At 35.1% G+C, this 15,429-nt stretch overlaps 1 protein-coding gene across 6 annotated transcripts in view; it reads right to left on the bottom strand.

Moving 5' to 3' along the window:
- DYNC2H1 (dynein cytoplasmic 2 heavy chain 1) overlaps nt 1-15,429 on the bottom strand; it is a 360,273-nt gene that overhangs the window by 245,991 nt on the left and 98,853 nt on the right. For all 6 annotated transcript variants that reach the window (XM_054523746.2, XM_054523748.2, XM_054523747.2 and 3 more), the window contains 5 exon segments: nt 13,223-13,360; nt 9,232-9,345; nt 8,477-8,637; nt 7,107-7,230; nt 6,164-6,285 (listed from right to left, as the gene is read on the bottom strand). In XM_054523746.2, coding sequence (XP_054379721.1) covers nt 6,164-6,285; nt 7,107-7,230; nt 8,477-8,637; nt 9,232-9,345; nt 13,223-13,360 — 659 coding nt within the window.

Here is a 15,429-nt window from a genome sequence, read left to right as displayed (position 1 = left end):
TTTTTTAAGAGACAGAGTCTCACTCTCTTTCTCAGGCTACAGTGCAGTGGTGCAATCAGAGCCCACTGCAGCCTCAAACTCCTAGGCTCAAGCAATCTTCCTACCTCAGCCTCCTGCACCCTCAAAGTTCAATAAAATTTTAAAAAGTAATAACTGACATACTGGAACGCAAAAAGCCAAAAGCTAAAATGCCTATACGAAGAGGAGCCAAAAAAAAGCAGAATCCTAAAATGTTCAGAAAATGTAAACAGATACTTCTGAAGGTAACAATAAAGCTAAATACAGAAGATTATTTAATAATTGATATTACAAAGAGTTTGACCTCAGAATCCATCCTCTATTGAGAGTTGACTACCTCGAATATAACCCAGAATACTGCAAGTCTACCTTATGCCCTTACTCATCTCCATCAACCTCTATGCACACATCCTAGGTGAAAGATATGAAGATTCTTTTACAGTAAAATGACTGACACCCTATCCTCTCAAAATACCAGCAAATATTAAGGGGTTGCCATAAAATGGCCAGTCCGTATTTGATCACCTTACAGTGATGCTCAGCAGCCAAGGAGGCCAGGCCACACACTCAGGACTTCCAGCCAGACTTCTAAAACTCACGATTAATAACTAACAGCCAAAGAGCAGACAGGTCAAGAAAGCTTCCTAACTCCCTAAAAATATGGGGTAACATGCAAACACTGGGAATCAAAGTAGCATTAGACTTTTTAAAAGCAATACTGAACTCTAGAAGAGAGCACAGCAGGGGTTCTCAAATTTTAGTGTACACCAAAATTACCTGTCAAAACAGAGATTGCGAGGCCTTGCTGTCCCCTCCCCCACAATATATCTGAATCAGAATCAGTTAGTTTGGTTGGAGTTCAAAAATCTGCACTTTTAACAAGTTCCAAAGTGATGCTGATGCTGCTGGTCTAGGAACCAAATTTTGAGAATTGCTGCAATAGAATAAGGCCTTCAAAATTGTGAGCTAAAACTATTTCTAGTCTAGTATTTAAACACAAGCCAATTATTGATCACATACAATAATATATTATAGATACTTTTAGACATGCAAATCTCAAAATATGTTCCAGCCCATATACTCTTTCTACCACGAAAGATGTGTTCTAGAAACCTGAAGTACTAAAGGAAGGAAGAGAAAGACAGGAATTCATAATAAAAGAATACAATAGGTAATCTCTAGAACAATGCTGAAGAGAAGCCCCAAGACAACAGCCTTAAGCAGCAGACCTAAAGCTAAGAAAAAATAAATAGAACACACAGATCAATGAAGATGTTTCAGGGTTCTGACAGAGAAACTATGGATAAATTTGTGATACGTAAACAGAAAAATATAATCAACTAAAAAAAGGAGGCAATTCTTATATTAAGAACCAATTACTACTAGACCTAAGAAATGAGATAAACATCAACACAATAATAGTGCGAAACTTTAATACTCCACTGACAGCACTAGACAAGTCATCAAGACAGAAAGTCAACAAAGAAATAATGGATTTAAACTATACCCTACAACAAATGGACTTAACAGATATTTACAGAGCATTCTAGCCAATGACAGCAGAATATACATTCTATTCATCAGCACATGGAACATTCTCCAAGATAGACCATATGACAGGCCACAAAACAAGTCTCAGTACATTTAAGAAAATCGAAATTATATCAAGTACTCTCTCAGACCACTGTGGAATAAAACTGGAAATCAACTCCAAAAGGGACCTTCAAAATGATGCAAATACATGGAAATTAAATAACCTGCTCCTGAATGGTTGTTGGGTCAACAATGAAATCAAAATGGAAATTGAAATATTGTTTGAACTGAATTATAATAGTAATACAACCTATCAAAACCTCTAGAATACAGCAAAGGTGGTGCTAAGAGGAAAGCTCACAGCATTAAATGCCTATATCAAAAAGTATGAAAGAGTATAAATAGACAATCTAAGGTCACACCTCATGGAACTGAAGAAACAAGAACAATCCAAACCCAAACCCAACAGAAAAAAAAAAATAACGAAGATTAGAGCAGAACTAAATGAAATTGAAACAAAAAAAGATACAAAAGATAAATGAAACAAAAAGTTCATTCTTTGAAAAAATAAAATTGATAGACGATTTGCAAGATTAACCAAGAAGAGAGAAGATACAAATTAGCTCAATTAGAAGAAATGGGAGATGTTACAACTGACACCACAGAAATACAAAAGATTATTCAAGGCTACTATGAACACCTTTATGCACATAAACTAGAAAACCCAGAGGAGACGGATAAATTTCTGGAAATATACAACCCGCCTAGATTAAACCAGGAAGATATAGAACCTTTGAACAGACCAATAACAAGCAGCAGGATTGAAATGGTAATTTTAAAATTGATGGATTCACAGCTTAATTCTATAAGACATTCAAAGAAGAATTGGTACCAATCCTGTTGACACTATTCAAAAACATAGAGAAGGTGGGAATCCTCCCAAAAGCAATCTATGAGGCCAGTATCACCCTAATGCCAAAACCAGGAAAGGACATAACAAAAAAAGAAAACTACAGACCAATAACCACGATGAACACAGATGCAAAAATCCTCAACAAAACACTAGTGAACCAAATCCAATAGCATGTCAAAAAGATAATCCACCATGATCAACTGGGTTTCATACCAGGGATGCAGGTTTAACATACGTTAAGTCAATAAATGTGATACACCACATAAACAGAATTAAAAACAAATATCACATAATCATCTCAATAGACACAGAAAAGGTATTTAACAAAATCCAGTGTCCCTTTATGATTAAAATCTTCAGCAAAATTGGCACAGAAGGGACATACCTTAAGGTAATAAAAGCCATCTACGGCAAACCCACAGCCAACATTATACTGAATGGGGAAAAGTGGAATGCATTCCCCATGAGAACTGGAACAAGAGACAAGGATGCCCACTTTCACCACTTCTATTCAACATAGCACTATAAGTTCTAGCCAGAACAATCAGACAAGAGAAAGAAATAAAGGGCATCCAAATTGGTAAAGCGGAAGCTAAACTGCCACTGTTTGCTGATGATACTATTATATACCTAGAAAACCCTAAAGACTCATCCAAAAAGCTCCTAGAACTGGTAAATGAATACAGCAAAGTTTCAGAACATAAAATTCATGTACACAAATCAGTAGCTCTGCTATACACCAACTGCAACTACACTGAGAATCAAATCAAGAACTCAGCTCCTTTTACAGTAGCTGCAAAAAAAAAACAAAAAACAAAAAAAAAAAACTTAGGAATACACCTAACCAAGGATATGGTTACAAACAAACAATACAAACAAATGGAAACATATCCCATGCTCAGAGACGGGTAGAATCAATATTGTGAAAATGACCATACTGCCAAAAGCAATCTACAAACTCAATGTGATTCCCATCACAATACCACCATCATTCGTCACAGAAGTAGAAAAAACAATCCTAAAATTCATATGGAACCAAAAAAGAACCTGCATAGCCAAAGCAAGAGTAAGCAAACAAACAAATCTGGAGGCATCACATTACCCAACCTCAAACTATACTATAAGGCCACAGTCACCAAAACAGCATTGCACTGTATAAAAATAGGCACATAGACCAATGGAACAGAAGAGAAAATCCAGAAATAAACCCAAATACTTACAGCCAACTGATCTTTCACAAAGGAAACAAAAACATAGAGTAGAGAAAGGATGCCCTATTCAACCAATGGGGTAATTGGAAAGCCCCATGTAGAAGAATCAAACTGGATCCTCGTCTCTCACCCTATACAAAAATTAACTCAAGATGGATCATAGACTTAAATCTAAGACCTGAAACAGTAACCATTCTAGAAGATAACATCAGAAATACCCTTATAGACATTGGCTTAGGTAAAGACTTCATGACCAAGAACCCAAAAGCAAATGCAACAAATACAAAGATAAACAGACAGGACTTAATTAAACTAAAATCCTTCTGCACAGCAAAAGAAATAATCAGCAGAGTTAACAGACAACCCACAGAGTAGGAGAAAATCTTCACAATCTATACATCCAACAAAGGACTAATATCCAGAATCTACAACAAACTGTAACAAATCAGCAAGAAAAAAACAAACAACTCCATCAAAAAGTGGGCTAAGAACATGAATAGACAATTCTCAAAAGAAGATATACAAATGGCCAACAAGCATATGGAAAAATGCTCAACATCATTAATTATCAGAGAAATGCAAATCAAAACCACAATCCAGTACCACCTCACTCTTGCAAGAATGGCCATAATAAAAAAATCAAAAAATAATAGATGTTAGCAGGGATGCAATGAAAAGGGAACACTTTTACACTGTTGGTAGGAATGTAAACCAGTACAACCACTATGGAAAACAGTGTGGAGATTCCTTAAAGAACTAAAAGTAGATCTACTCTTTGATCCAGCAATTCTACTACTAGGTATCCACCCAGAGGAAAAGAAGGCATTATATGGAAAAGATACTTGCACACACATGTTTGTAGCAGCACAAATTGCAATGGCAAAAATATGGAACCAACCCAATGCCCATCATTCAATGAGTGGATAAAGAGAATGTGGTATATATATATACCACGGAATACTACTCAACCACAAAAAGAAACAAAATAATGGCATTTGCAACAATCTGGATGGAACTGGAGACAAATATTCTAAGTAAAGTATCTCAGGAATGGAAAACCAAACATCGTACGTTCTCACTCATGTAGGAGCTAAGCTATAAGGACGCAAAGGCATAAGAATGAAGCATTGGACTTTGGAGACTCAGGGGAAAGGGCAGGGGCTGGCAAGAGATAAAAGACTACACATTGGGTATAGTGTAACACTGCTCAGATGATGGCTGTACCAAAATCTCAGAAATCACCACTAAAGATCTCATTCATGTAACCAAACACCACTTGTTCCCCAAAAACCTATTGAAATTTTTTTTTTGAAAGAACATAAACCTTTTGATCTGCATTTAGAACAAAAGAGATAAAATATATTTCTGACTTAGTAACGATAGCAAATTAGAACCATAAGCTCTAATAGTAAGTGGTTAAATCTTCCTCCTACCTGTCCACACACTGTTTTGGAACATATATGCTAAACACTTCCTAGAACTTAGAAGGTAAAAACAAATATAAAAGCCTTAAATTTCCAGCCGGGCACGGTGGCTCATGCCTGTAATCCCAGCACTCTGGGAGGCAGAGGTGGGCGGATCACTAGGTCAGGAGATCGAGACCATCTTGGCCAACATGGCGAAACCCCTTCTCTACTAAAATACAAAAAATTAGCCAGGTGTGGTAGCACATGCCTGTAATTCCAGCTACTTGGGAGGCTGAAGCAGGGGAATTACTTGAACCCGGGAGGCGGATGTTGAAGTGAGCTGAGATCGTGCCACTGCACTCCAGCCTGGCGACAGAGCAAGACTCTGTCTCAAAACAATAAATAAATAAATAAATAAATAAATAAATAAAAATAAAAGCCTTAAATTTCCAAAGCTTTCCTTTTGTACTTTAACGTTATTCCTTGGCCAGGCGTGGTGGTCCACACCTGTAATCCCAGCACTTTGGGAGGCCGAGGCAGGCGAATCACCTGAGGTCGGGAGTTCAAGACCAGCCTGACCAACATGGAGAAATTCCGTCTCTACTAAAAATACAAAATTAACCGGGCGTGGTGGCACATGCCTGTAATCTCAGCTACTCGGGAGGCTGAGACAGGAGAATCACTTGAACCTGGGAGGTGGAGGTTTTAGTGGGCCGAGATCACACCACTGCAATCCAGCCTGGGCAACAAGAGCGAAACTCTGTCTCAACAACAACAACAACAACAACAACAACAAAAATTCCTTTATGAAACTTTGGCTCCTTCTAAAGGAACTTTTACCTAGCCTTCCCACAATATAATAATGGTAAAGAAAAAGTGAGTTGGTTCTTCTCTCTCCTTCTAATTGCTTTCTTTTTTTGATCTGTTTTTAAATTTGTCTTTAATTGACTCATTTTATATATTTTAGTATTGTCAACTGCCATTTTACAAATAGAGAAAAAATAAAAATAATAATATATTAAAACCTCATCAAACTGATGAAAATAAAGGTTAGAATTGTTTATATTTTATATTTCACTTACGATTCTAATCCTGCCTGTTCAGTTTCCAAAGGATGAATTCGTTCCAAGACATGGGAATACTGGATATTGGCTTTCACCCATGCAGCCAAAGGTGCAGCTGCAGTACTGGCACGCTTAGCATTCTGAAAAATCCATGGAAGTGATTCAACATACTTACTTAATTTCAAATGAAAGCAAAGTTAATTCTAACACACTTTTTTTGGGCACTTATTAACTTGACCCAAATAAAGAAGTTTTTGGCTTACAGCTAAAATAAAAATACAGTGAACTTCTATTTTGATTAAGAGAAATATACATGAACTCTATTTTCACTTAAAAATAAATTTTTTGAACCACACAGAATCTTTAAAACAAAGATGTTTTATCAACATAATTTTCTATTAGTCACATTTCTAATCAATACATGTGTCATCCACAACAAAGTTCGAGCATCAATTCTTTTTCTTCTATACATGTGATTTATCTTTATTAGATAAGAGCAGCTTTAAAACTATTGTAGTTGGTGTTAAAGAAGATGTACATAACATTTTGATTAAGGGATCTAAAAAAATACCAGAATCATGAAATCTAAATTGTTCACTGAAATTAGATACCACTGTCCTAAAACAGATACCTGTTGTTATCTGACAAGTACACAAGAAAAAGTAAAAGCACACCAGGACAGTTTAAAGCTTAAAAAAAAAAAAAAAAAAAAGCTGAGAACATTAACAGCAGATACAAAACTAGTAAAACCACTCAAGATAATAAATCTCCCCTGCTACCTAGATTCTAATTTACCTGATTCTGATGGTTAATGCTTCCCAAATGTAATTCCTATAAGCTTATTTTTTTATTTTCATTTTTAAGTGATCTAAACAATTGGCAATGACAAAGCACCACATTTTAAAAAGCAGAATATTATATGGTATGGAAAAGCAAATTTATGGTATAACTTAAAAATTACCTTTGGATCAAAAGATCCTTTATTTTTAAAAAGAAGTTCTTCAACACTCTCTCTTATTTCCTTTGAAATATTTCGGGCATCAAAGGTTGCTATGTCTTCTCTTACACCTCTTTTTGCAAGGAAACTAAAATTAAAGCATATTTCCTTAAATGAGGCTAAATAAAATTTGCTGTTTCTGAAAAAAAATCAGTTTAACAAAATGGTGTATGCAATACTTTTATCCATTAGTTAACAAAAATATGGTACTAAAACCTTTAAGCTTCTAATGTATTATCCTTATTTTTGTTTGTTTGTTTTGAGACAGAGTCTCACTCTGTCACCCAGGCTGGAGTGCTGTGGTACAATCTCAGCTCACTGCAATCTCCACGTCCTGGGCTCAAGCGATCCTCCCAGCTCAGCCTCCCAAGTAGCTGGGACCACAGGCGTGTGCCACCACACCAGGCTAATTTTTTGTATTTTTGGTAGAGATGGGGTTTAACCATGTGGCCCAGGCTGGTCTCAAACTCCTGGCCTAAAGTGCCTTGGCCTCCCAAAGTGCTGGGATTACAGGTGTGCCCAGCTGTATTATCGACTTTTTGTAGACAACAAAAACTCTAGAGAGATGTAGGACAGTCTTTCTAATGTTCTGTGAATAAACTAGAACAAGAAGTGATATGAAAGAATCACAATCTTATTCTACTCAAATCCTTATTTGTGAACTATTAGGTACTCAAATGTCCTAGGATATGCAAGAAAACTGACTGACTCCTTTTAAGGTAACTTAAAGTGCTCTCTCAACCTATGTCCTCCCCCATCTCCAGATACAAAAGGAACTCTTTACTATCAACCTAAATACTAACAAGGAACTTAATATCGGCACAAACCATAACACAACTATTATAACATGAAACCTGAACCTGCATGGTTTCATATTTTGTTAATACCTTATTCTCTTCTAGTTTGCAGCTCCCTTTTATTATTTAAGGGTCTCCTTCCTTCTGTTTCTGTCTCTGTCTCTTTCCCTCTCTCAGTAGTACAAGACTCTTAAGGATAGTGACTATATTTTCTTCAACAGTAAATCACAGTGAAATCACAGTCCTCTCTACTATGTATGGACCAAATATATTATTATATTTACTGAGAAATTTCTTAAAGATTCTAAGGTATTCCTTTTCTCCTCTTTCGACACTTTTAACAATCACTTATAGTGAAAGGAATATATAGATCTTGATATATGATTACATAGAATACCTTGAAATTTCAAGCCAAAATGTACACCCATGTATTTAGATGAAGTGCATTTTGAAAAACAATATAAGAAATATTTAAAACTATGAAAGAATGTGTCATTCATTGCTGAAATAATATTTTTCACAAACTGAAAAATTTACCTTTTCATGCTCACCCAAGATGTATCAAAGATACCCATCAACCTTAAAACTCCTTCAAGAATGTCTCTAATTACATCAGGTGGCATGCGCAGTGAGCGAATTTCTGAAAGTGATTCGGGCTTAATGTTTCCAACTGCTAGTTTAGCTTCATTGACTAAAGGCTAAAAGAGAAAAAGGCCATTTTTATCTTCAAATTATATATTTTTTAAAATCATTAACTCTTGAAAAATTATCTTCTATTGTCATTTATGCAAAATGACTATAGTTACTAACGTCCTCTCTCTTAAAATATCAAAATGCTTTAAATCATACAAGGTGTTAAAAATGTTCAAGTTGAGACTGTAAGACTTCTTGCCACCACAACTGCAATAATCTAATTTGGAAAATCTAACTTGTTTTGAGACAATTTGTCATTTTCAAGAGGCTCTTTATATCTTAGGACTAGCTGGCTTATTTAATCAACTGGAGAAAAAGAGCTTAACAGTATATCTTAATTTATCTAACACATTTTTTCCCTCTACAATCAAAACCATATGGCTCATGGAAAACAAAGATTATTTTTAATTATCATCCATTAATTTATACTTTTTCTGGAAGGCTTTCCTTCTTGTTCTCTTTTACAAGTAATATTTTGGTTGAAAACCACATTTTATAATACTATGAGAAAACAACTTGAGTTACAAATAATGTTTAAATTCCTACATATAACTGGTAAGCAAAAATGTAAATGGATCTTAGAATGTTTTTTAACTTACTTGTACTTCTTTTAATTCATCATCAATTTTATTTTTTCTTTCTTCAATTTTAACAACTTCTTCTGCTATTCTGTGCTTCAGTCTTTCAAGTTCTGTTTTTTGCTCACTAGCATCCTGTAAGAATATTTAAGTGGCATTCCAATCAATTTTAATGCTTGATATTTAAAAGCATGAAATCCAAAATATAACATTTCAAAATAACATTTTCTATTAAATGTTTCCTAATATTAGTTTTGAATCTACGACAAGAGAGTTTCCAAAATGCCTGGGAAACCAATGATATATTTTACTCCATATTTTCTATCAGAAAGGTTTCAGTGCTTTAATTTTTTTCTACTTAGCAAAGCAATAAATGCTTTTTATATAAAATTTAAACAAGATAGGAATACATAATTTTCTCCTTTTTAATTTTAACTTTTTTTGAAATGGAGTCTTGCTCTTGTCGCCCAGACTGGAGCGCAATAGCACGATCTCAGCTCACTTCAACCTCCACCTCCTGGGTTCAAGTGATTCTCCTACCTCAGCCTCCCAAGTAGCTGGGATTACAGGTGCCCACCACCATGCCCAGCTAATTTTTATATTTTTAGTAGAGACGGGGTTTCGCCATGTTGGCCAGGCTGGTCTCGAACTCCTGACCTTGTGATCCACCCACCTCAGCCTCCCAAAATGCTAGGATTAGCGGCGTGAGCCACTGCGCCCAGCAGAAATACATAATTTTCAAGGTAAGATTTTAATTTGTATTTCCTTGATTATTGATGAGGTTGAACATCTTTGTATATATTTGTCATTCTGAGGTTTTTTTTCCTTTTTTTCTTTTTGAGACAGGGTCTTACTATGTTAATTAGACTCCCAGACTCAAGGGGCCCTCCCCACTTCAGCTTCCCAAGTAGCTGACATTAAAGGCATGTACTGCCATGCCCAGATCCTGAAATGCATAATTTCTTAAATAATCATAATAAAACATATTGAACACTTAAACAGCCCAGGCATAGCTCATGGATTCCTTCTTTTATTAACCTCCTGTTCCAATTGGAAGGTATCTCTATTCTGAGTTTGTATAGCATTTAATTTGCACTTTCTTTAGGCCATAAACCTAGAATTGCAAGCCTTAGAAGTTACACAATTTTGTATTTAAGCTATCTCTTCAGACGGTACTTTCTACAAAATACCAAACAGAAATATCTGCTATTTATAATTAAGCAAAATTATTAACTTATGAGACGCATAGTTATTCTCCTGGGTCTCTGCTGGATAATAAAATTAGCTACAGTCTTAGAAATATCGCTTCTCAGAACAGCGCAGAGAAAAAAGTAGCACATACTCAATGTGTATTACTAATGTCACCAGCCAGAGAGTATGCAAAGCACACATAGTGCCGAACATTTTCCTTTATAAACACATGGTAATCAACAGTGTTATCCTTTATGTAGTGTTTACTTTTTGATATTTCAAATAACTCTTTCGAGGTCAAAATAATTGACAGATTTTTTAACAATAAAAATGGCTGTCTTCATTAAGTAAATATTAATATTAATTTTGTTCCAAAATACCTTCAGAAAAAAATATGTTAAAATTTTACAGTATAAAAATTATATTTACATTTTCTGATGTATTACTTACCTGGTCAGGTACTCACTAATTTGATTTCTATCGTAGTTTGGCTGTTTCTATAATTTCTTACAAAGGAATCATACAGTATACAGTCTTTCGTGTCTGGCTGTTTTCACTTAAGTGTAATGCTTCTAAGATTTATCACGTTTTCATTTCTCTTAGCTAAAAATCTGAAAGTGGGACTGCTGGCTGACGTACTAAGATATGTTTAACTTTATGAGACTGTGTCAAACTTTCGAAAAGTAACTGTAGCATCATTCATTTCCTCCAGCAATTATAAGAGTTCCAGATGCTCCACACCGCCTTGCCATACTAGATTGAGGTGTTTTCAGTCTTTTTATTTTACCCATTCTAGTGGATATGTAGCAGCATATCACTGGGACTTTAGCTTACACTTACTTGATGATAATGAAATTAAGCATCTTTTCATGTGTTTACCGTCCCTTTATATGTCTTCTTTCATAAATGGTCTGCTCAAATCTTTTGTTCATTGTTAAACTGGATTTCTGTTTTTGCTCTTATTGAGTTGTAGTATTTTTAAAATTCTGAATAGAAGTTCTTTATCAAATATACGTTTTGTAAATATTTTCTCCCAGTCTGTGACTTGCCTTTTCATTTCAGAATTTATTTCAAAGAGCAGAAGTTTTCATTTTGATGAAATCCAATTTATCAATTTTCTTTTTCTATTTTGATATCACATCGAACAAGTCTTTGCCTCACCAAGGTCACAAAGATGTTCTCCTGTGTTTTCTTCTAAGTTTTATAATTTCATGTTCTACACTTAGATCCATCATCCACGCTGTGTAAATTTTTGTGTAAGTTAAAAGGTAAATGCTCTGGTCTTTTTCTGTCTCTACCTGGATATCTAAATATTCAGCACCATTTTTTAAAAAGACTATCTTTCCCCATTTAATTGGCATTTTTGTGTAAAATCAACTGACCACATTCCAGTGATCTCTGTGCCTAATATGACACTAATATCAGATCGCCTTATGATTACTGAAAAGTGACACTTGAAATCCTAAGTCTCATAACTTCGTTAAGATTTTTCATGCCACTTACTTTTTAATTGAGATATACACATTAGTCTGATGAATATTAAAGTTAATTTTCATAAAAGAGGCATTAGACTAGTGCCTAGTTGACAAGGTAACAGTCACAGAGATGGAGATGGGGAAACATATTTGAGGCATAGTCAGGGAAATAAAATTGACAGAATTTAATGACTCATTACATTAAGGGATGAGGTAACAAAAGTCTCAGTATAATATAATTTATAAGTTCTGTTTTAAATAATTAGTGTATATTATAGTACCATAACCTGAGGAAAGAAATACAGGAAAAAAAAGTCATAAGTTCAGTTTTGAACCTGTTTCAAATTGTAATGCCCAAGAGACTTCCAAGAAGACATGCTTAACAGATAAAATTGAATTTTTTTTTTTTTGAGAGTCTTGCTCTGTCACTCAGGCTGGAGAGCAGTGGCATGATTTCAGCTCATTGTACAACCTCTGCCTCTCAAACTCAAACAATCCTCCTACCTCAGGAGGCTGAGTAGCTGGGACTACAGGCACGTGCCACCACACTCAGCTCATTTTTACTTTTTTTTGTAGAGATGAGGTCTCACTATATTGCCCAGGCTGGTCTTAAACTCATGGGCTCAAGCGATCTTCCCGCTTGGCTTCCCAAAGAGCTAGGATTACAGGCATGAGCGACCATGCCCTGACAGTAATTGAGTAACTCTGAAGCTAATAAGAGGAGTTAGGATAAAGAATAAAAAAGATGAATTTGAAAACAGTTATATGTAGTTGGTAGTAAGAGCAATATAATGAACAAGATCATCCTGAAAGAGCATGCAGACATAAAATACTGGGGCAAGGAAGGAACTCAGAGAAATCTCCTTTGAAAGCGTTCAACAAAACAAAGGCAACAGCTCAAAAAATATATAATCAAAATACAAAACATCATGAAAGTACTGAAAGAATAAAAACATTTCATAAATCTTGAGAAAATTAAAAGCAAGGAAAACTCTCAAAGCCTGAAGGAGAGAATTCTAAGAAAAATAAAAGGAAATACCAACCTAACTGGCAGAGTATAAGAAATAAAATCAGTTACAGACAGATCCATGCCAATTTAAAATATAAAAAGAGTTTACATAATTTGCACATGGTCAACTGAATGCACTGAGTTATCAGTCTAAACAATATAGGAAAATACCACGCCCTTCCACAAAAGCTTAAGGACATAATATCAATCTGACTCAGTATGAATAAGCAATATTTTTTAAATCCACCTAAGTGAAAATGTTATTTTTCACTGACTGACAAGCAGGCATAAATGCTCTCCCTGTTGTTTTCATTTTTGTGGTCACTCTAAACATTACCTGCATTGACACTGTGATCATTTGAAGGGCAGCATCTGCTTCATCTTGCTTCGTTTTAAGTAACACACTTTGTTCTCCAGCCTTTCTGTTCAGTTCATCCACAAGAGCTTTAGCTTCATTTAGTTTAGATACACCAGCCTACATCAATAAAATATTGATTGGCAATATTTTAAAAAAGGAATTTTACATACACACAGTAAATAAAGCCCTATAGAAAAGAATCAAGCAAACATGTTAAGTGTGTATATACAAAACAGTAGCAAGTAGACTTAGGTTTTTTCTTATTGCTAATTATAACAATTTATTTCACATGATACTCATTAAGATGTAGTTAAAGATCCCACAGAAGTTTTAAAGAAAAACAAATTTTAAAGCATCACAGAGAATGGTTCCACATATGCAAATCAGCTAACATAATATATCACATCAACAGAACAAAGGACAAAAACCAGATAATCATCAAAATAGACACAGAAAACACATCTGATAAAATTCAACATACCTTCAAGGCAAGAACTCTCAAAAAATTAGGCATTGGAGGAACATACCTCAACATAATAAAGGCCAAAAATGACAAACCCTCTGCCCACATCACACTGAATGTGGGCTGGAAGCCTTTTCTAAGAACTGAACAAGACAAGGATGCCCACTTTCACCACTCTATTCAACATAGTACCAGAAGTCCAAGCCACATCAATCAGGCAAGAGAAAGAAACAAAAGACATCCAAATTGGAAAAGAGGAAGTCAAATTGTCCCTCTTTATAGCTGGGCATGACTTTATATCTAGAAAAACCTAAAGACTCCACCAAAAAACTCTTAGAAGTGATAAGCAAATTTGGTAAAGCTGCAGGATACAAAATCAACACAGAAAAATCAGCAATGTTTCTATACATCAATAATGAACTCACCGAAAAAGAAATTAAGAAGGCAATCCTATTTACAGCAGCTACAAAAAATAAGTAACACCTAGGAATAAAGTGAACCAAGGAGAGGAAAGACCTCTACAAGGTAAACTACAGCACACCAATGAAAGAAATTGAAAAAGATAGAAAAAAAAAAAAAAAAAAGGGAAAGACATCTCATGCTCATGGATCAAAAGTATTAGCATTGTGGCTGGGTGCAGTGGCTGTAATCCCAGCACTTTGGGAGGCTGAGGTGGCTGGATCACTTGAGGTCAGGAGTTCCAGACCAGCCTGGCCAACATAATGAAACCCCGTCTCTATTGAAAATAAAAAATTAGCCAGGCATGGTGGCACCTGCCTGTATCCCAGCTACTCGGGAGGCTGAGGCATAAGAATCGCTTGAACCAAGGAGTCAGAGGCTGCAGTGAGCCAAGATAGCACTATTACACTCCAGCCTGGGCAACAGAGCAAGAAGAAGTACTAGTATTGTTAAAATGGCCATACTACTCAAAGCAATCTACAGATTCAATGTAATATCTATGAAAATACTAATTATATTCTTCACAGAAATTTTTTAAAAAATCCAAAGATTTGTTTGAAACCACAAAAGAGCCTGAATAACCAAAGCAATCCTGAGCAAAAAGAACAAAGCTAGAGGCATCACACTACCTGACTCCAAAATATACTACAAAGCTACAGTAACCAAAACGGCATGGTATTTGTATAAAACAGACACACAGATCAATGGAACAGAATAAAGAACCCAGAAATAAATTCATGTATTTACAGTCCACTGATTTTCAGCAAAGGATATATTGGGAAAAGGACACCCTCTTCATTAAATGGTGGTGGGAAAATTGGATATCCACATGCGAAAGAATGAAACTAGACCTCCCTCTGTCATCATATACAAAAAATCAACTCAAAATGAATTAAATACTTAAACAAAAGACCTGGAACTATAAAACTTCTAGAATAAAACATTGAGGAAATGCTCCAGGACATTGGTTTAGGCAAATATTTTATGGTTAAGACCTCAAAAGCATAGGCAACAAAAATGAAAATAGAAAAATGAGACTATATTAAAGTAAAAAGCTTCTTCACAGCAAAAGAAACAATTAACAGAGTGAAGAAACAACCTGTTAAGTGGGAGAACATATTTGCAAACTGTTCATCTGACAAGAGGCTTAATATGTAAATTATACAAGAAATTCAAACAACTGAACAACAACAACAAAGAATTCCATTAAAAAGCAGGCAAAGGATCTGAATAGATTTTTTTTAAAAAAAGACACACAAATGGC

The sequence above is a fragment of the Pongo abelii genome, chromosome 9 (assembly GCF_028885655.2).
Source record: "Pongo abelii isolate AG06213 chromosome 9, NHGRI_mPonAbe1-v2.0_pri, whole genome shotgun sequence".
Lineage (NCBI taxonomy): Eukaryota > Metazoa > Chordata > Mammalia > Primates > Hominidae > Pongo > Pongo abelii.
This window is presented reverse-complemented; position numbering and strand designations above follow the sequence as displayed.